This window comes from Myotis myotis, unplaced genomic scaffold (assembly GCF_014108235.1).
Source record: "Myotis myotis isolate mMyoMyo1 unplaced genomic scaffold, mMyoMyo1.p scaffold_m19_p_6, whole genome shotgun sequence".
Classification (NCBI taxonomy): Eukaryota; Metazoa; Chordata; class Mammalia; order Chiroptera; family Vespertilionidae; genus Myotis; species Myotis myotis.
Window position 1 is genome coordinate 35,881,752 of NW_023416368.1, and position 23,072 is coordinate 35,904,823.

Here is a 23,072-nt window from a genome sequence, read left to right on the forward strand (position 1 = left end):
GTTTTCTTGTAGTTAACTGCCTTTGAGAGGGGTCACCTTGTTTTCTTTTAAATCTTTAGCCAACTATTTCTACATCCTTCAACACTTTCCCCCCAAATACCTCTCAAAACAACTTATCTCTTAGTTAAACCTATCAGATACTTGATTAGTTCGCTCTTTCTTTCCCCTCCCCTCCCCCCCCTCCCCCCCCCTTTTTTTTTTTTTTTTTATCTCCTGCATATGTCCTTGGAACCCTCTGCCTTTTTCCATCTCTGGTTTAGACTACTTGTCCTCTATGTCTGCTCCAAAGCATTGTCATGAGGCTTTCTTTGCCTTTCTCCTGGGAATTCCTTTGACCTTTTTTTGTTAGAATGTGTTGACTGGCTTCCATGACTTTTTCCTCTTTGGATTATTCCCTTGTTTGGGGTTCACATTTCCTCTAGGAGCTTTCTGAGAATGAGTGCTTGGGAGGTAAAATTTTTTGAGACTTTCTTTTTATGTTTGATTGTCAGGCTGGTAAATTCTATGTTGAGAATACTCAGAAATTTGGAGGCTTTGCTCCGTTGTCTTACAGCTTTCAATATTGCTGAGAGGGCCAAAACCATAACTCTCAACCCCCAGGAAGCTTTTGTTTCTAAGTCATAGATCAATTAAGAGGCTGTGCTAATGACTTAAGCAGGAAATGTGCAAACCAATGAATCCAGGATATATTCCTCATCTACCTCCTTTATTGCGCCTCTTACACTCCTGGGCAACTATCCCCTTGCTTTAATCACCCGAGGGCCAACTACCAGCCAAGGGGGTTGTTCCTATACTGTGGAGACCACTGAAATTATTTCAAACTAGCCAATCCTAAACCTGTTTAACTTGCTTACCCTTACTCTGCCTTGCCCATTCTTTCCTGCGAAAACCACATTTTATTGATAGATTTTTCTCTCCTCTCCTCTAACTTCTGACCCACTCTGGTACTTCTTGTGGCCTGGTGTATTATGGCTTACCTCCTGTTTCTAGGGAACTGTGAATATAAACTCCTTCCTTCATGACAGTCATATCCGTGTCTGTGTCTTACCATACCCAGTTAATATAAACAGTATAGTTTTGTGAGTCTTGACAAATATATGCACCTGTATAATGACCACTACAATGAAGATATAGAAGTTTTATCACCCCAAAAGTTCCCTTGTATCCCTTTTGTAGTCAGTTACCAACGTCCATTTCCCTTGACTCCAGACAATTTCTGATCTGCTTTTGTCATTATAGATTAATTTTGCCTATTCTAAAATTTAATGTAAACATCAGTAGAATGTTTTTGAGATTCATTCATGTTTCTGATTGTTTCAGTAGCTAATTGTTTTTTATGGAAGACCAATATTACATTATATTGATATACTAAAATTTGTTTATCCATACACCAGTTGATAGATATTTGGATTATTTCCTGGGGGGGGCGGGGGGTGGAGAGACTATTAGGTATACAGCTGCTGTGAACCTTCATGTATAAGTCTTTGTATCAAAATGTTTTCATTTCTGTTGTGTAAGATACTTAAGTGGAATTGCTGGGCTGTAAGCAGGTGTATGTTTAACTTTATAAGAACCTGCCAAAATATTTTCCAAAGTGTACCATTATACTTTCTCATTGGCAATGTATGATAATTCTAGTTATCACTAACACTTGGTATCAGCCTTTTTAATTTTAGCAATTCTAGTGGGTGTATAGTGGCATTTCATTGTAGTTTAATTTGCCTTTCCCTCATGCCCAGTGATGTTGAGCATATTTTTTGTGCTTATTGGTTATTCATGTATCTTTTTTTTGTAATGTGTCCAAATATTTTGCCATTTAAAATTTGGATTACTTCTTACTGTGAGTTGCAAGACTTTATGTAATATATATATATAATTTATTTTAGAGAGAGGAAGGGAGATAGGGAGGGAGGGGCAGAGGGAGGGGGGCAGGAAGAGAGAGAGAGGGAGACATCAATTAGTTGCCTCCTGCAGGTGCCCAGAATGGGGATCAAACCCACAACCTGGGCATGTACCCTGACTGGGAATCGAACCTGCCAGACCTTTTGGTGTATAGGATGATGTTCTGATCAATTGAACCACACTAGCCAGGGCTTTTTATATATTTTGGAAAAAAGTTTTTTGTTAGATAATATGTATTGTTAATTTTCTCTGGTCTCTGGTTTGCCTCTTTTTTTAAAAAATATGTTTTTATCAATTTCAGAGAGATGAAGGGAGAAGGGGGAGAGGGATAGAAACATCAATGATGAGAGAGAATCATTGAGCAGCTGCCTTCTGTACGCCCCCTGCTGGAGATCAAGCCCAGAACCCAGGCATGTGTCCTTGACTGGAATTGAACCAGAGACCCTTTAGTCCATAGGCCAACACTCTATCCACTGAGCCAAACCAGCTAGGACAGATTGTCTGTCTTTGAAACGCATATAAGATTTTTTAAAATAAGCTATTTATGGAAGAATAATATACTTAAAAATATACACACATTTTTTAATTATTCAGTTCAACAAATTTACACACAGTGCCAAATAATTAGTACTCAGCTCAAGAAACAGAACTTTGCTTGTGCCCCTCTTGATCCCCACTATCCTGACTTTTAACACCAGGGATTGATTTTGCCTGATTTCGAGCTTTATGTAAGTGGAATTATAGATATGCATTCTTCTTTGTCTTCTTTTTTTGCTCAACGTTATGTTTTAATATATCCATATAATCTGTGTGGTCTAGTTTATTCTCATTGCTGTAAGCCAGGATTTCTCAAACTTGGCCCTTTGACATTTTTGATGGGCTAATTCTTTGTTATGGATGGCTCTCCTGTGCATTGAAGGATGTTTACCAGAATCCTGACCTTCATCCACTAGATGCCAGTAGCACCCCCCCCCCCCCCCCCCGGTTGTTACAACCTAATCATATCCAGATGTTGACAAATGTCCCCTGGGGGGCCAAAATCATCCCTGGTCTAGAACTACTGCAGTACAGTATTCCATTGTGTGAGTAGGCCACAGTTTATTTACCCAGGCTGTTGTGTTGATGGATATTTGGATCATTTATAGTTTGAGCTTGTAATGAATAATGCTGTTATGAACATTTATGTACAAGTTTTTTTTGGAAGATATATGTACCTTGAATTGAATTTATAAGTTAGATGGTATGTATATGTTTAGCTTTATTACATTTTGCCACATTATCTTCTAAATTGGTTATACCAGTTTTAATTCTATCAGTTATATATCAGAATCCCATTAGCTTCACAGGCTTGAATGTGAACTGTGTATTTTTGAAGTTTAGGGCCCGAGTTAATCTTTTTTGGTGTACTCTGGAACAGTAAATGACACACAGACGATGCTGAGTGCATAAAGGCATGATTTCTGGCCTTTAATGTCCTATGATCCTTGTGACATATGGCTTAACTCTGGCCATTGAGAAGCAGTTAGTTACCCATTAGGGGTTGTTCTTTTCTAAGTTGGTGACAGGGTCTTCCTCCCTGCCAACAACAGCAGTTTCTGGGCTTTGTAGATGAGGCCATATTTTCATTTTCTTGGTGAGTTTTATATCTTTATATATATATGCTTATATATATGTATATAATTTTATTGATTTTTAGAGAGGAAGGGAGAGGGAAAGAGAGATAGAAACATCAATGATAAGAGAAAATCTTTGATCAGCTGCTTCCTGTATGCCCTCCTATTGGGCATCAAGTCCACAATCAAGGCATGTGCTCTTGACCAGTATCAAACCCGGGACCCTTCAGTCCGTAGGCTGACGCTCTGTCCACTGACCCAAACCAGCTAGGGGGAGAGTTTCATATCTTGATAGCAAGTGTCAAAGCCAAATGTCAGTAATGGTAATTTCAAAGGTTTACTGAAATCAATCATTGTTAAGCTTTGTCATTCAAACAAGATTTGCCAGTCAAATGAGAATCTGTTTTTCCTTTTATGATGTGACTATATTTTTACAGAGGGATGTCTTTTTTTTTTAATATATTTTATTGATTTTTTTACAGAGAGAAAGAGAGGGATAGAGAGTTAGAAACATCGATGAGAGAGACACATCAATCAGTTGCTTCCTGCATACCCCCTACTGGGGATGTGCCCGCAACCAAGGTACATGCCCTTGACCGGAATCGAACCTGGGACCTTTCAGTCCACAGGCCGATGCTCTACTCACTGAGTCAAACCAGTTAGGGCCAGAGGGATATCTTTTGTGTGCATATGAATATATTTAACCGTTGCAGGTATTGTGCATAGTCCTTAAATGTTAAAGGCAGATGCTCTGCCCTTTTTAGTTTTTCAAAAGCACATATCATTACAACTGTATCACCACCACCATCATTATTACCATGTTGCTTATGTATGAAACTTCATATATTGTATATATGCATATAGGTGTATACTTTGAGGTAAAATTCATATGACATGAAATTAACTATTTTAAAGCGAATAAGTGGCATTTAGTACATTCATAGTGTTACACAACCACTACCTTTATCTATCTATAACTAGTTTCAAAACATTTCCATGACTTCAAAGTCCTCCTTTCCTTTTCTCTCTGTCCCTAGCAATCACCAATCTGTATTCTGTCTCTTTGGATTTATCTGTTTTAAATATTTCATGTAAATAGAATTATATAATATATGACCTTTAGAGTCTGTCTTCTTTTACTTGCATATTGTTTTCAAGGTTCATCCATGTTGTAACATGTTTCTGTATTTCATTCCTTTTTATGGTTGAATAATATTTCATTGGATGTATACACTGAGTAGCCAGATTATTATGACCACCTGACGTTTGTAGGCAAATTAGCTATAATTTTGCGCTGAAGTTGCTAGAGGGAAGCAGGTTGTTTACCACGACAGTAGAAGTGATTTTTTTCTGAAGATATGGGTAAACAAAGCGATTTAACAGCCTTTGAACGTGGGATATATTTGAACGTGAGTGGCCAGATTATTATGACTACTTGAGATTTGTAGGCAAATTATCTGTACACTGCATCGTATGGGATATGGAAGCCGAAAGCCTGTTCAAACACCTTTGCTGTCTGCAGTTACCAAGATAAAACGTCTTCAATTCACACAGAAACACAAGGATTGGACAGTTGAGCATTGGAAAAAAGTCATGTGGTCTGATGAATCACGTTTCCAGTTGCATCATGCAGATGGCAGAGTTAGAATTTGGCGGAAACACCATAAAAGCATGCACCCCACATGCATGAGTACAACTCTTCAAGCTGGTGGGGGCAGTGTTATGGTTTGGGGCATGTTTTCATGGCATGATTTGAGCCCTTTAATTCATGTGGAACAACATCTGAATAGCACGACATACCTAAGTATCGTTGCTGATCGAGTTCATCCTATCATGCTGATGGCGTATCCCAATGGAGATGGCTTCTTCCAACAAGACAATGCGCCATGCCACGGTGCTCGTATTGTGCAGGAGTGGAACGAGGGAGACTTTACCTTGCTTAGGTGGATCCCACAATCACCAGATCCCAATCCAATTGAGCATTTGTGGGATGAAGGTAAAGGAGCCATCAGCCAGCTGGTTTCACAACCATCAAATCTCACAGAATAGGACAGTGCTATTCATCAGTCATGATGTCAGATTCCTCGCATCACCTTTCAACATCTGGTGGAGTCAATGCCAAGAATCATCATCACAGTATTGAAGGCAAAAGGTGGCCCAATGAAGTACTGATGGGGTGGTCATAATAATCTGGCCATTCAGTGTATATCACAGTTTGTTTATTCATCCACTCATTGATGGTCATTTGGGCTGTTTGCACCTTTCGGCTATTGTAAAAGCTGATAAGAACATGCATAAACATTTACTTATTTTCAGTTCTAACACATGGCTAAGATAATTACAGCCACTACCACCGTTACTGGACAATTCCAATGGCCCAAAGAATTCCTTCATGCTATCCCTCTGCAATCAGACCCTTCTCCTCCCCCCTAACTTCTGGCAACTACTATCTCTTCTCTGGCTTTATAGCAGTAAAAAATTTTAGTATCTCAGCTATATTGTCTGGCTTTCCTTAAGAGTATGTAATGGAGTCCTCAGGAGTTAAATTTTTAGAATTAGAGATAATGTGTTAGGGACTAGAAATATTTTATATGCATTTACTAAATTCAGTTTTTCTAACTTGCTAGTTATGATAAGAACTAAATTAAAAATACTAGCACACATTTTTGCACTTATCTGGAGAGCAGACTATCTTAAAATATTTTATAAATTCAATGTGAAATTACTAGATTAGATAGGTATTTAATTTTTTAGTGAACTGGTTTTTATCCTCACTCTTCTGTTTTATTTGTGTATAAAAGATGCTTTGAGATTTTACAGTTTCTTCCTGCCAAAATTTTCAGTTAAATATGTATTAATATGTTTACATATTAGTTTTAAAAGCTTAGAGCAAAGATTGTTCAGTGTTCTGAAAACAGCATGCACAATAAAATAACTGTTTGCTAGCAGGGAAAAAAGCCCTGTTGTCTTCTAGTACCAGTTGGTATTACGTAGGTTTGTTTGGTGTCTCATATCTTATTTATAGTACTTTGAAACTGGAAACTAGATACTAAACAAACACTAATGTTCCACTGTAGCTTAACTATGCATTAGAATCTTTCTTTGTTCATAATTATTTTTACTTGGGTATATACCTCTATGAAATTAGAAACTTCCGAGAAACTGGCAACTTGCTTGAGTCAAGTTCATTTCTTTATTTCTTGATACAGAAGCAGAATGTAGCACATCTAACAGTATTCATTTGAGTACTCATTTGTTACAAGAAGTAACATTTGAGTACTTATAAGTTACACATTAATAGATGATAGTTAATGATCCTCAGTAGTTACTGAGAGAGAGCTTGAGGAAAATTATCAATATTGTCTGTCTTGCTGTAGAAGCTTCCCAGTCTCCTTTCAAGCAGAGAGCTTTTGTTGGAAGGAATCGCAAATCCAATTGCTGTGTTTCTTAAAATATTTTAGACATACTAAATATTCTAGATCTTCAAAATTAAAGTCACATTTCTATATAATTTTAATTGTGTATATATTCTTTTCTTAAAATTTAACCATTGTCTAACCTTGCTTATTACCTCCTTCAATATGCAGACCTACGATGAATCTAGGTGGCTTTGTTTTATACTGGGATTGACCTTTATTAGTTGGCCTGATTACTCCTTCATAGTGACGGAGCCTTTATGAATGAATTCTCCAAAATCTTACAGGAAATAATAGAAATGGATGAAATAAAAAAAATTGGGCATCAGGTGTGTGGCTTTCAAAAGTTGATCTTAAAGTTAGAGCTCTTAAAAATCTACAACCGCCCTGGCCGGCTTGGCTCAGTGGATGGAGCATCAGCCTGCGGACTGAAGGGTCCCGGGTTCGATTCCAGCCAAGGGCACATGCCTGGGTTGCGGGCTCGTTCCCCAGTGGGGGGTGTGCAGGAGGCAGCCAATCAATGATTCTCATCATTGATGTTTCTATCTCTCTCTCCTTCTCCCTTCCTCTCTGAAGTCAATAAAGAAATATATAAAAAAGAAAATAAAAAAAAAAATCTACAACCGTCCTAGCTGGTTTGGCTCAGTGAAGAGAACGTAGGCCTGAGGATTGAAGGGTCCTGGGTTTGATTCCGCTCAAGGGCACATTGCCTGGGTTGCAGGCCCTATCCCCAATAGGGGGTGTGTAAGAGGCAGCTGATCAATGATTCTCTCTCATCATTGATGTTTTTATCTCTCTTTCCCTCTTCCTTCCTCTCTGAAATCAATAAAAATACATTTAAAAAAATATACAACCGAAGACTTCATTAATGTGACTCTTTTAGAGATAACATAAAAGGTGGTATTTGATATGCTGCCTTTACCTTATTTAGAAAATAAAGTCTGTTTTGACTTTGTTTTAAAAATGCATAGGAGTTGTATTAGTTCTTTATATATTTTGGGAATTAACCCCTTTATCTGTTGTATCGTTGGCAAATACGTTCTCCAATACAGTAGGTTTTCTTTGCATTTTAAGTATGCTTTCCTTTGCTGTGCAGAATCTTTTTAGTTTGATGTAGTCTCATTTGTTTATTTTTTCCTTTCTTGCTCTTGTCCTAGGAGATGTATCTGTGAAAATTCTGCTGCGTGGGATATATAAGCTTTGGCTGCCTATGTTTTCTTCTAAGATTTTTATGGTTTCACAACTTACAATTAAGTTTTTTTATACATTTTTAGTTTATTCTTGTATGTGGTATAAATTGGTAACCTAGTTTTATTTTCTTGTATGTACTTGTCCAATTTTCCCAACACCATTTGTTGTCAAATATTTGAGTGTAATGGCTTGGGTTGATTTCTGGGTTCCCTTGTTCTGTTCCTTTGATATATGCCTGTTCTTATGTCAGTACCAACCTGTTTTTGATTACACTAGCTTTATAGTATAATTTGGTATCTGGTATTGTGATTCCTTAAACTTTGTTTTTCTTTCTTAAGATTGTTGTGGCTATTTGGGGTCTTTTTTGGTTCCATATAAATTTTTGGAGTATTTGTTTTAGATCTGTGAAATATGCCATTGGTATTTTATTTTATTATTTTTAAAAAATATATTCTTATCAATTTCAGAGAGGAAGGGAGAGGGAGGATAGAAACATCAGTGATGAGAGAGCATCATTGATTGGCTGCCTCCTGTATGCCCCATATTAGGGATCGAGCCGGGCAAGTGCCATGATTTAGAATGGAACCGTGACCTCCTGGTTCATAGGTCAATGCTCAACCACTGCACCAGGCAGCCAGGCTTTTGTTTTGGATTTTAAATAAATTCTCTGGAAGTTTAAAAATAATTTTTCAATATGTATAACCAAATTGAACAACTTGGATACTGGTTCTCAGTAGTTCAGTTCATTTTAACATTCTTTCAGTGTTCCACTGAAGTTTAAGTTCTTAGGTATACAGAATTAATGTCAGAAAGTTTAAAGCCACATAGGTTAGATATAGAATTCAATTAGGTGTATGTGTTACTGAAAAACACTAAATATGATAGCAGATATGGTATATGATATGTTATGTTCTAAGGGCATATAAATTTGTTCCTGCATTGGTTTCATTTCACCAGGAATTCATGTTACAGGTGATTAATCCCCTTCTCTGAAATATTGTATGTAAAATTTCACTTTTTGCATATGATTTTATACATGTTAGATTATGAGGTCAATATAAATGGATTTTGGGGATCTCTAATGAACATTGATAATAATTTATCTTTATTTTATAACATTTCATATAAATCATCTAATTTGATTAAATGATAGTAATCCTGCAGCCCAATAGCTGACTATGCTTGTCATTGAAAGGTAAAAGACAATCATTAGGATTTTATTAATATTCTGGGTATAATTGAATTTAGTATGACTAAAGATAAACAGACTAAAGGTTATCTGGTGTTGATAAGAGAGTTCTTTGGAACTGAGATTAACATATAAATTATGGGATTATTTTTCTGTCAGGTTAGAGAATTATTCCTTAGAGAAATAATTACTGTACATAGAGCCTATACATATAGGCTTCCAGCATTAAAGTGCTACCCCCTGAAATAGCCATTCATTCACTCACTTATTCAACAAATTAATTGAAGTTCTGTTATATTCATTATCTCTTCCAGTTTCTTCCTGTAGTACTTAGGAAGATACTGAAGCATGAATAGCCAAAGTAAACTATGAACTAAAATTTGTGATTAATAAGTTGTCAATTTGGGAGGAATTTCCATTGTTTACAAAACCAGTTTGAGTTACATTGAAAAGCAAAATTGCTACAATAACAGCACATTGTTACTTGACGGTCCTACCTGCTTAGGAAAATTTCTTTTAAGCACCTGCTTTGATGTGTGACTTGTAGCAGAAATGCCATGAGAGATACTTTAAATAATGATGTGTATTTTTTCAAGACTTTAAAAACTTTCTACAGTGCAATTTTTACATGTAGTTTATGATTCCTTTACTTTTCTGTAAACAGTTTCTATAATTTTGTATATATTTTGACCCCTAGTTGGGGAAAAGTTATTGAATTGGGTCCTTGCCTCGACAAAAAATTGAGTTTTTATTGTCTATAAACTGAGTAAATGATTGTCTGATGCAAATGTAGTTCTGTTTCTCATGCAGATATAGATGTTTTGATTAATTTCAGTCATAATATCTCAGTTACTGGATATTAAATTTTTTATTAAAAGTATTTTACTAGAAATGATTGGAAATTGCTGATATGTTCACAGTTATTGTTTTTTTTTTAAATGCACAGTAAATATATGAAAAGGAAAATAAGCTGTTTTATCTGACATTGGGGACTTCCAGATTAATGGAAAAAGTCCAGTGAAGTGAGAATTAAAAAACTACATGTTGTAACATTTTTAGCTTAAAATACATAAAGATACATTCATTTGTCATCCTTTGCTGGTTAGTATGTTTTACAGAGGGAATGATGAATGTTGCATTGTGGGGCAAAAAATTAAAATGTTATGTTAAAAGTATTATAAGACGTATACTTTGCTTTCAGGAGACATATTTAATAGTGGCTAGTTAACATCAGATTTCTCTAAAGCAAAATCCTTCTACAGGTTTTTTAAAAACTCGGATCACTTTCCCCATCCACAGAAAATATTTCTCCAATTGAATCTGATGTTTTGGGGTTCTGATGGTGACCAGTCCTTGGTATTTTGGTGTTGTGTTGGGAAAGCTTTTTGCTTATCTCTTCCTCCCTCACTTATCCCTCCATTATCCTTCCCGTCCTATCTCAATAATTTATCCTTTACCAAACTTAGAATGTTTTCCAGTACTTGTGGCTCTTTCTCTAATTCTCTGTGCATAGTTTTTGAAACTTGGCTGCCCTCTCTACTTGCAGGAGCTTTGGGTGTTAAGTTCTCAGAATAGTCTACATCATCTTGCATGTATTCATTTAAGTGAGACAACAATGATGGATAAGTCTCAGGAAGGAAAACTAACATAGTACCAGGTACATAGTAAGCACTATACAAATAGTTATTGAGTGAATGAACTTAAAATCTTCAGTTGTGATAAGTGTGTACTGTATGAGTCAGAGATTATTCCAGACTCCTTGATGGAGTGGAAGTGTATGGCTGATGAAGTGGGAATAGGAGTAGAGGAAGAGAAGAGACCAGTTGGTTGGTATTTATCTAAAAGTGCATAAAATTCAATTTTAAGATGATTGATGAAACAGAAGAATTGGCCAAATAGAATAAAAAGGTGAATTATTTAGGTATTTTCTTTAAACATGACCGTTTTTAATGCATTGAGATGCAGACTAGCATTTAGATAAGTTTTTCTCAACCTTTTTTTAAAAACATTATTCTCCCCCTAATGATCTTTTTTTAGACAGTTTTTCTATTACTGTCAAACCCCCCTACTCCAGCCCCCAAAGTTCTAATACCACACATACACTGTGTATTTGCTTATGTATTGTGGCCCTATGGAGGCCACACCTATTGTAATATCTTAAAACATTTTTTGTCTCTTTCCTCCCTCCCCAAGAACCAAATTTGGCTCCTTGGAAGCCACCTTGTTTTCACTGAGAATGAATGATTTAGCCTTATTTTAACAGTAACATATGTTACAGGAATTCATGTAGTCTTCTGAGGAATTCGTGTGTAAAGGAGGTGTCTATTCCAGCATGTTTACTTTCTGTTAGCATTCTTTAAGGTGTGAGATAAAAAACATGCAGAGCAGATAAGCTGAAATAAACTATAAATAACGTCTGTGCAGAGTTTTAAAATAGTTGTGGTTCATCACTGAGTAGTTTTCTTACTAATGTTTAATATGCTGAACACAATAGCTTAATATTGAGGAAAGTTTTACTGTAGTATATAGTTTTTGTGAAGGTGATGGTATACTTACCTCTGTTAATGACTTGGCTTAGATATGTCTTCAGTTAAATTTTGATGAAAAGAGGCAACACGATGAAGTGGAAAGCATGGTGGATTAGATGTCAGAAGTGCTGATTAGAAGTGAATACCACCAGAAGATTAGAGTAGAGATGGGAGTGAAAGGAAGGGGAGAGACCAGCCAGCACTAACCAGAACAGTGACTTTAGGTAGGTCATTTTCGCTTCTCTTTCACTTGAAAAATGAATAAATCTAGGGTGACTATTACCATTTTAAATGACTTGCCTAATAAAGGAGTCACTTTAGGGTTCTTATTTGTTGTTATTTAATATCATGCTCTCCTAGTGTATTTGAAATAGAATTAATTTGCCAGGCAACTTTTTTGGTAACAAATTTATTTATACTCAATTTCATAGGTCTATAAATTTCAGAATTTACACTTCTTTCCATTGTAACATAAAGGGAATCAAGGCTTTAAAAAACCTCTCCATTTCAGGTACATACTTTGAAGATGTGAAGAATAACTTTGACCAGCTTTTTCTTTTTTCTTTTCTTCCCTTTTTTTTTTTTTTTTTTTTATACAACAAATGACTCTAGGAATTTCTTTTCCATTTAAATATAAGGCTACGTAATTTCCATCTCTATCCTTATCTTATTCAGGCCTGTCCTAAGGTCTAAGCTCCTCTAGGTATTGAGCCTTCTTCCCCCCCACCCCCCATAGATAGATAGATAGATAGATAGATAGATAGATAGATAGATAGATAGATGATAGATAGATAGATAGATAGATAGATAGAAAAAAAATCTCAATATGTCTATTCCCCCATCCCCTCAAGAAAACATCCTCTTGTAGCCTCATCTCCTCTTCTACTTGCTGGGGTGACCATACATCTTGGTTGCCCAAAATAATCTCAATTTACTCCTGTGTGTTTAGGGTCCCCCTTTACTTTCAAAACTTTGCACTGCAATTATAGTATGTCACACTATTCTTATGTCTTCCCCTTTCACAGGGAAATCTTTCCAAATGGCATACAGTTACTATCCTTACTTTCTCAGCTCTTACCCTTCAATCCATTGCTATTGCTTTGTGACTGACCCCCGTCCGCATCCTACTTCTCCACAGAAATGGTTCTTGCAAGAGTACCAAAGACATTGATAAACTCTGTGGACACTTGTAGTTTTTATAAATTTTGGCCTTTCTGCTCCCTTTGGCACTGTGCACACTATTCCTTTTTTCATCTTTCATCTTCCTTGATTTTTGAAATGACATTTTACCATGGGTTTTCTCTTTTGTCTCTCTTTTTTTTTTAAAGAATAGTTTGTTGATTTTGAGAGAGAGAGAGAGAGAGAGAGAGAGAGAGAGAGATATCAATGTGAGAGTGCAACATCGATAGGCTGCCTCCTGCACACCCCCCTATGAGGGATTGAGCCAGCAACCCAGGCATGTGCCCTTGACCGGAAATCAAACCAGCAACTGCCTGGTGCATGGGACCATGCCCAACCAACTGAGCCACACCAGCCAGCACTCTGGTAGTCTGTCATTACTGATGTTCCTTAGAAGCTTTTCTACTTGTCTTTTCTCTGTCCTTAAAATATTGTTGTTCCCTAAAATTCTAGTGTATTGATCACTTTCCTTTTTCTTTTCAATTAATAAGTTCTCCCTAAATGATTTCATTATCAACTATGTGTGTCAGTAACTCCTGTGTCTAGAATTCTAGGCTCAGCCTTTATTCTAAGACCATTGCTTGTCATCAGTCTATTGGACATCTTTTTGCAGTTGTCTCAGGCCCTTTGAACTCAGCCTATTAACATCCTTATCCCAAAATTTCTCCTCCCCGCCCCCACCTTGTATTCCCTACCTTTATTATTGATACCTGTTTAAATAAAATCTGAAAACTGAGAGCCATTCTCTTTCCTAATTTCACATATCCAACGTCCATGGTATCATGGCTAACATGAAATAATTCTGGAAAGGCAGAGCAGGACCAGATTTTAAACAACTTTACATCTAAGCAAAGGAATTTTGATTTTATTCTTCGGGTGTCTTAGGGTTTGGATGAATGAAATGAGGGTGTACTTATTCAAGATTTGTTGAAAGACCTTACATCCAGCAAAACCCAATTTCTCTTTCTCTACAGAATTTTGTCCATATAGGCACTTTAAAAAGTGACTATACCTCTTCCACTTCCATACTATCTTCTTACTATCACCTACCTCTATCATAATCTGTTAATTTTCTGTTTTGATTTATTTCATCTACCACTTATCCAAAATTACTATATTTATTTCTTTTTTAAAATTTTTATTGATTTCAGAGAGAGGAAGGGAGACATAAAAACATCCAGGAGAGAAAAACATTGATTGGCTGCCTCCTGCATGCCCGATCCCCTTCTGGGGGTGGAGCCTGCAACCCAGGCCTGTGCCCTGATGGGGAATCAAACTGGCCCTCAAACCGGCCATCTTTTGGTGCATGGGACCAATCAACTGAACCACACTGACCAGGGGTATTTATTTCTTTTTTCTTTTTCTTTTTTTAAATAAATCTTTATTGTTCAGATTATTACAGATGTTCCTCTTTTTTCCCCCCATAGCTCCCCTCCACCTGGTTCCCACCCCACCCCTTGCCCTTACCCCTGCCACTGTCCTCATCCATAGGTGTAAGATTTTTGTTCAATGGGATGCAAATTAGTGTAGTCTATGGATGAATCTCTGTGGTTTAGCTTCAGTTTCTTGGAGGTTCTTTCATTAGTTTCAAACACACAGATATTTGCTAAGGATTAGACAGGAGAAAACTAAAATTGTATATACTGTCAAGAGTTTGAGATGAAGATGTTTTATGTTGCCAGTTACAATTTGCTTGACAGGTATTGATAGGGTTAAGGATCAGGTTTTCTTAAGGAAAGGAGGAATCCCAACCAAGAGCTGTGACTAATGGATTGTGAGGAATGGACCATTCAGCCTAATGTAACTAATGACAAACAGCCTCTGGAATGGCAGTTCTCCTGTTTCTTAGCAACTGTCCTATCAGTTGTGTGTTCAGTTCACCAGACTAGTATTTACAGCTTTTTGTTTTCTCTCTTTCCCTTTCCTCCCTATCTCTCTCTTATTACATTAATCTTTTTAATTGTGAAATAAATGCATTATAATAGTACATAAGACAAATGCAGTGGCTTTTTAAAAGTTTTACTGTAAAGTTTTACTGCAAACTGGCTAGGGCTGTTATATAGGTTTTATTTATAGAAATTTATGTGGAATATTTATTAAATAACTCTAATGGATCTTTATTTTTCTTTAAAGTTGGCCTTTGCCAGAGTTTGATCCAAGCCAGATTCGACTGATTGTATATCAAGACTGTGAAAGACGAGGAAGAAATGTCTTGTTTGACTCCAGTGTTAAGAGAAAAAATGAAGACATATCAGTATCGGTGAGCATTGTTATTGATTTAATGTCATGTTTTAATTGGAAAAAGTGAGTAAAATTTTAATTATGGTGCTTTTGTTTGTCAGTATAAAACATCTTGGCCATGCTTTTGTAATTAAGAGCCCTTATTTTTAGATTTTTAAAGGAAAAAACACTGCCTTATTTGTCATCAATCTAGTACCATAGGACATTTTAGGTTGACATTTATTTTCTTTCTCTTTTTTAAATCTTTATTGTTGAAAGTATTATATATGTCCCCTTTTTCCTCCATTGCCCTCTCTCCTTTTTCCCCCAGGCCTTCACCACCCTATTGTCTGTGTCTATGGGTTATGCATTGAGTTCATTCGTTGATCTCTCCCCCTCCACCCCACTTATCCCTCTGCATGCTTCTACGTCTCTGGGTCTGTTTTTGTTCATCAGTTTATTTGGTTCATTAGAATATGCATATGAGTGAGAGTGACATCATGTGATACTTAGCTTTCTCTGACTAGCTTATTTCTCTTAGCATAATTCTATCCAGCATAATTCCATCCATGCTGTTGCAAATAGTTACAAGTTCTTTCTTTTTTATTGCCACGTAAATGTACCATGTTTTTTTTATCCACTCATCTGCTGATGGGTACTTATGCTGTTTCCAAATCTTAGCTATTGTCAGTTGTGCTGCTGAGAACATAGGGGTGCATATATTCTTTCTGCTGAGTGCTTTGGGTTTCATAGGATATCTATATATATAAAAGCCTAAGCGACCATTATGACTGAACAACCGGAATGAGTGGTCAACCAGTTGCTATGATGCACACTGACCACCAGGGGGCAGACACTCAATGCAGGAGCTGGCCCCTGGTGGTCAGTGCGTTCCCACAGCCAACCTCCTGCGGCCCCTTCCCCCTGGCTGGCCCCCCAGTTGGCCTCGATGTGGGGGCCAGCCAGCCAACCTCCCGCAGCCCCTCCTCCCACCCCCTGCCGGCCAACCTCCTGCGGTCCCTACCCCCTGCTGGCTGGCTCCCCTGATAGGCCCCAATCAGGGGGCCGGCCGGCCAACTTCCCAATAGGCCTTGATTGCTGGCCAGTCCTAGGGACCCCACCCATGCACGAATTAGTGCACCGGGCCTCTAGTATTCCTAGAAGTGGGATCACTGGATCAAATGGGAGTTCCATTTTTAATTTTTTGAGGAAACTCCATACTGTTTTCCACAATGGTTGCACCAGTCTTCATTTCCACAACTTTGCCAACACTTGTCATTTGTTGATTTGTTGATGATAGCTATTCTGATAGGTGTGCGGTGATATCGCATTGTCGTTTTGATTTGCATCTCTTGGATGATTAGTGACCTTGAGCATTTTTTCATATGTCTCTTGGCTTTCTGTATGTACACTTTGGAGAAGTGTCTATTTAGGTCCTTTGCTCATTTTTTAGATTGTTTGTCTTCCCTTTTAAAATATGTTTTTATTGGTTTCAGAAAGAGGAAGGAAGAGGGAGAGATAGAAACATCAATAATGAGAGACATAGATCGGCTGCCTCTTGCCTGTCCCCCTACTGGGATGGAACTTGCAACCTGCAACCCAGGCATTTGCCCTGACTGGGAATTGAACTGTGAACTTCTGATTCATGGGCCAATGCTCAATACTGATCCACACCAGCCGGGCATTATTTTGACTTTTGAACTTTATAAGTAAACACATTACTTCCATGCAATTTAAAATTTTAAAAAGTTAACAGGACAAGAAGAAGAGTTGAAAATTCATGCAAAATACTTTATAAATAGAAATACTATATGTTATAAGTGCTGGTTATTTTTATTTAAATTTCAGTTGTGACACTGAATCTGGAACATGGAATATGATTATGTATCCAGGTTAAAAGTTCTGATTCCCCATGTCTACCTTTATCCTACCCTTCTCTCTCTTCTAAATTAGTCTTAAAACTATTAGGTAGGGCTGAACACTGATGTCAGGAGGTGGAGACATGTTGGATCAGAGCTGAGCATCAGGGCCCTGGTAGATTGAGGAGGGCATCTACATAAGGTGTTGGCTAATAGGTTATCAAAGCCCAAAGGGATAAGGAGGATATTCACCATGGCTATCATTCATGTAGGTGAGGAGTGATAGGGGAAATGAGATAGTGGTTTTATACAAGAGAGTTGATAAAATAAATATATGTTAAGGACAATGAGAGGCATGTTTTTCTCAGTGTTCATAACTTATTTCTTATTCTTACGTAGCATGTTGCTAGTTTTTGTGGGTTAAAAATAAAATGTTGTATAATTTCCCTTAGGAATAAGAGCAAAAAAATAAGAAAAGGAAACCCTTTTGGCCCTACAGTTGTTCTCATAGAAGGGTTGCTGACTGTCCCCTGTCCTCTCACTAGACCTTCTTCCACTAGTTATTTGGTTTCAAGAAAAAAGTCATGAGTTCAAAATGGGAAAGAGAAAAGACATCAGACAACTGGGGAGTTGGTGGGCGAAAGAGGGGTATGTGTGTGTGCGTGTGTGAGTTATGGGAGAAAGAATGGGGGGGGGGGCGCAGAAAGTGTGTGTGTATGAGTATGTGTGAGTGTGAGTGAACTTTTATGTACACCTCTATGCATACTTTTTATGTGTTGTTCTGGAACTGATGTGTGTTTGTTTCTTTTCTCCCTGTAGCAAGTTCCTTCTTATTTCAGAAATTGGACGTGCACAATACATAGTTCCTTCAGTCTGGAATATCTTTCAAGCCCTCCCACTCTTCTCTTTCACCATAACTCCTATGCTTTGTTTGTAGTCCCAGCTTAAATGATCAAGGGGAACTTCCTTGCTCTCCCTTGACTAAATTAAGTCCTCTCTTGGATGATTAATTTTAACATTATTCTTTGACTACTTATTTGTAAAATGGGGATAATAGTATGTACTTTATAGAATTTTTATGAGGAAAAAAAGAATATGTAAAACAGAATAAATAGTACCTGACCAGAAAATAAGTGCCTATGAGTTAGCTCAGTTAATATTATTATTACTTTTCAAAAAAAAATTTAAATTCTTTATTTAAAGTATTATATGAGTCTCCCTTTCCCCCCATTGACCTCTCCCTGGCGGCTCCCACCCCACCAGCACATGCCCTTACCCCCACCCTCACCCCCTACTGTCTGTATCCATTGGTCATGCTCATATGTATGCATACCAGTCCTTTGGTTGATCTCTTACCACCTCACCCCCCGCCTTCCCTCATAGGTTGGACAGTCTGTTCGATGCTTCTATGTCTCTGATTCTATTTTTGTTCATCAGTTTATGTTGTTCATTATATTCCACAAATGAGTGAGATCATGTGGTATTTATCTTTCTCTGACTGGCTTATTTTGCTTAGCATAATGCTCTCCAGGTCCATCCATGCTGCTGCAAATGGTAAGAATTTCTTCTTTTTTACAGCAGCATAGTATTCCATTGTGTAGATGTACCACAGTTTTCTAATCCACTCATCTGCTGATGGGGACTTAGGCTGTTTCCAAATCTTAGCTATTGTAAATTGTGCTGCTATGAACATAGGGGTGCATATATCCTTTCTGATTGGTGTTTCTTGTTTTCTTGGGATATATTCCTAGAAGTGGAATTACTGGGTCAAATGGCAGTTCCATTTTTAGTTTTTTGAGGAAACTTCATACTGTTTTTCACAGTGGCTGCACCAGTCTGCATTTCCACCAGCAGTGCACAAGCGTTCCTTTTTCTCCACATCCTCACCTGCACTTGTCGTTGTCAATTTTTTGATGATAGCTATTCTGACAGGTGTGAGATGGTTCATCATTGTTGTTTTGATTTGCATCTCTCGATGATTAGTGACTTTGAGCATGTTTTCATATATCTCTCGGCCTTCTGTATGTCCTCTTTCGAAAAGTGTCTATTTAGGTCCTTTGCCTATTTTTTTTTTTATTATTGGATTGTTTATCTTTCTTTTGTTAAGTTCCCTTTTGTATGAGTACCCTATAAATTTTGGAGATTAAACCCCTATCAGAGATAATGTTGGCAAATATATTCTCCCATGAAGTGGGCTTTCTTGTTGTTTTGTTGGTGGTTTCTTTTGCTGTGCAGAAGCTTTTTATTTTGATAAAGTCCCATTTGTTTATTTTCTCCTTAGTTTCCATTGTCCTAGGAGCTGTATCGGTAAAGATATTGCTATGACATATGTGTGCTATTTTGCTGCCTATGGATTGTTCTAAGATTTTTATGGTTCCCCGTCTTACACTTAAGTCCTTTATCCATTTTGAGTTTATTTTTGTGTATAGTGTAAGTTGGTGGTATAGTTTCATTTTTTTGCATGTATTTGTCCAATTTTCCCAGCTTCATTTATTGAAGAGATTGTCTTGACTCCATTGTATGCTCTTGCCTCCTTTGTCAAATATTAATTGAACATAATGGCTAGGGTTGATTTCTGGGTTCTCTGTTCTGTTCCATTGGTCTATATGTCTGTTCTTGTGCCAGTACCAGGCAGTTTTGAGGACAGTGGCTTTGTAATACAGCTTGATATATCTGGTTTTGTGATCCTTCCAACTTTGTTCTTCTTTCTCAAGATTGCTGCAGCTATTCGAGGTCTTTTTTTTATTCCAGATGAATTTTTGGAGAGTTTGTTCTAGATCTTTGAAATATGCCATTGGTATTTTAATATTATTACTTTCTAAAAATATATTTGAAGTATATGTTTCATCATATATATATACTTTTGTCTAATTATTTGTTAAGTGTCTCTTTTTCCACTTAGATTGTTAGTTCTATGAGGAAAAGGACTGGGTCTATTTTATTCATTTCTGTTCCCTAATGATCAGTACACATACTACTCAAATGCTTTTGTTAACAAATAAAATGGTAGTTTGTAATAGTAGATCTGTCAGGCCAACTGATTTTGACTCTAAGGTATATTACAGACTCACTAGCTCTTGTAATCTTGGTGAGTGACTTAACCTGGACTTCAGGTTTCTCATCAGTAAAATTGGGTTGTAATATCTACCATATTGAGTATTATAAAAAATATACTTAAGGTCTAGCATTTTATGGGTGATCAATAAGTAGCAAAGTTATTACGATGTGGCCAAGAATATCAATACTGAAAATACCAATATTTTTAGTGAGTTTTTAAATGAAATACTATAAATGAAAATATCTAGTGACGTTCCTGATTCCAGAGTAGGCATTCAGTTATGTTAGCCTTGACTTTAACTTTTTTCTAATAACATAACTACAAATCAGTAAGCATATGCTCGGTCTAGACATTGTATAGGACACTTTATATATTTATTTGTGTACAAATATGTAATGAGAGACACACAGACACATATATACCCCTAAAAGTATTACAAATAACCTAGTCATTAGGTAGGGTTTTTCTCCTGATTAAAGACATAAGGCTTTAGAGAGGTCAAGTAACTTGTTCAAGGAACCAGGATTTAAATGTCGTCTATTTAGTTTTAAAGCCCTTGTTTTTGTTTTACCACGCTCTCTCTTTACATTTTTGATTAGAGATTATTTGGAATTACCAGATGCTCTCTTTTACAATGCCATTGGTCTTCCAAAAATTGTGATGTCAGTCACATTACTTCTTGTTTTTGTTTTTTTTTTTTTACTTTTCCCCCCCCTTTATTGATTAAGATATTACAAATGTGTCCTTATCCCCGAAATGTCCCCTCATCCCCCTTCTGAAAACCTTTGGAGGTCTGTTTTATGGAAGAGTGGACATTCTGGTAACTATGATAAAGCACTGGAATGCTTTTAGGAGTATCACAGACCTTGGTGAGGTACAGCTTTGATGGTTCTGAGTGAAAATTCAAGAACCTGTTGGAGCCTAGAAATAGAAATAGAAATAGAAATAGAAATAGAAATAGAAATAGAAATACATTCTTCTTCCATACTTGACTACAAAGCCTTTTGATCCTAAAGTTAGATTTTATTAAAAATTCAATTGTTCAATACATTTTTATTTCAAAAGATTAATTTATATGTATGTACATATAGTGAAATATACAGCTCTCATTTACATGTTTTCTTCCACCTCTGCATCTCTTCCCAGAAGTATTTTTTCCATAAAATATGTTACTTATGTTCACCTTTAGTGGTTGTATTATGTTTGATTTAATAAGTATTTTTAAATTTTTTTTGAAAATAATGTAGATATAGCTCACATACAAAAGACCTTTGGAGTTCTCAATAATTTCTAAGGGCATAAAGGGGTTTTGAGGCCAAATAATTTGAAATTGCTATAGTATATTTGTTAAGTCACTAGTAATGAACATTGTCTAGCCCATAGTAATATAGAAAGATCCCCATCTATAATAATCTATAATAATAAAAGCATAATATGCAAATAGACCGAACAACCAAACAGCAGAATGACCCTCCAGACGACCATGCTATGACACCCACTGGCGCCAGGCCAGCCAAGGTGGGTGCGATGCGATTGGTTGGGGGCCCGGCCATCGCCCCATGATCTCCCTGCATGGGGAGGCCCAGGCCACCAGCTGGCAGGGTTATTGACCAATTGGTGCGGGGGGAGGGGACTCCACTATTGCCCCGAAGAGGGTGACCCAGGCCACTGGCTGGCAGGCTGCAGCGGGTGGACAGGGCCTCCCTCTGCTGGGAGGAGGCATCAAGGAGCCCTGGCTGGGTGGGCAGGGCCGACCTCTTTTGGGCGATCAATCGTGGTGCTCCCGGACTGTGAGAGGACACAGGCCAGGCTGAGGGACCCGCACTCCCTCCCCCCCCCCCCCCCGTGCATGAATTTCGTGCACCCGACTTCTAGTGATATAACGTTGTTGAGAAAAGTAAGATACAAACTCCACAAGTAATTATAGTTAATGACATAAAGAAAAGTAAACAGTATTGGAGAGAATACGGTAAAATGCAAATAGTCATTACATTAAGGTTATAGTATTTTGAATTATTTCATGTTTGGATTTGCAAAGGTTTTTATGCTATAATTAGATTCATGTATGGTTAAAAATCAGTTAAAATATAAATGGGGATAATATCTATAATTTCAGAAACTCTGTAGTGATGCTCAAGTTAAAGTGTTTGGGAAATGCTGCCAACTGAAACCTGGAGGAGACAGTTCTTCTTCTTTGGATAGTTCTAGTACTTCATCTTCTGATGTAAAAGAACAGTGTCCTAAGTACCAGGTAAGATCACTGATGTCATTTATTCATTCATAAATATTTTTGAGTACCTACAATATGTTGTGCACTATTCTAGGGATTGGGATATAACATGGACTAGTTTTACCCTCCTGAAGCTTACCTTATAGTTGGGGAGGCAGATAATTAAACAAGTAAGTTTATGTACTTAGATAAATCTTAGGGTAGGGGAAGTACAGAGAACTATAGGCATAGGCAGCAGGGGTATTTTCTTTACCCTTTATTTTCCACTTCAGCATTTTTTGGTGGGGCTACCAAAATAATTTCTTATTTTATATACTTTTTAATTATTAAAATATGAAGATAAATATAAAATAATTATACAGTTCAGCTATAGTATGAAATTAAAGTATGATTTGAAGTATATACAATTAGAAATGTGCATTTTTTATTTTTGAAAACTATTATGACACTTAAAAATACAGAATTTGCCCTAGCCGGTTTAGCTTAGTGGATAGAATGTCAGCCTGCAGACCAAAGGGTCCCAGGTTCGATTCTGGTCAAGGGCATGTACTTTGGTTGCAGATTCCTCCCCGGCCTGGGCCCTGGTTGGGACTTGTGCAGGAGGCAACCAATCAGTGTATTTCTATCACATAGATGTTTCTCTCTGTCTTCCCCTCTCCCTAAAAATCAATGGAAAAATATCCTCGA

The 23,072-nt window shown here is 37.1% G+C and overlaps 1 protein-coding gene across 14 annotated transcripts in view; it reads left to right on the forward strand.

The window, feature by feature from the left end:
- The window catches only part of FNIP1 (folliculin interacting protein 1), a 95,944-nt gene that overhangs the window by 11,818 nt on the left and 61,054 nt on the right, over positions 1-23,072 (forward strand). For 3 of the 14 annotated variants that reach the window (XM_036312335.1, XM_036312338.1, XM_036312337.1), the window contains exons 2-3: positions 15,152-15,278; positions 22,272-22,406. In XM_036312335.1, coding sequence (XP_036168228.1) covers positions 15,152-15,278; positions 22,272-22,406 — 262 coding nt within the window. Of the gene's footprint in view, positions 1-4,071; positions 4,098-6,316; positions 7,261-10,294; positions 10,969-11,889; positions 12,064-12,138; positions 12,351-15,151; positions 15,323-22,271; positions 22,407-23,072 lie in introns of those variants that run through there. The other 11 variants (XM_036312340.1, XM_036312336.1, XM_036312343.1 and 8 more) reach the window with 11 other exon arrangements.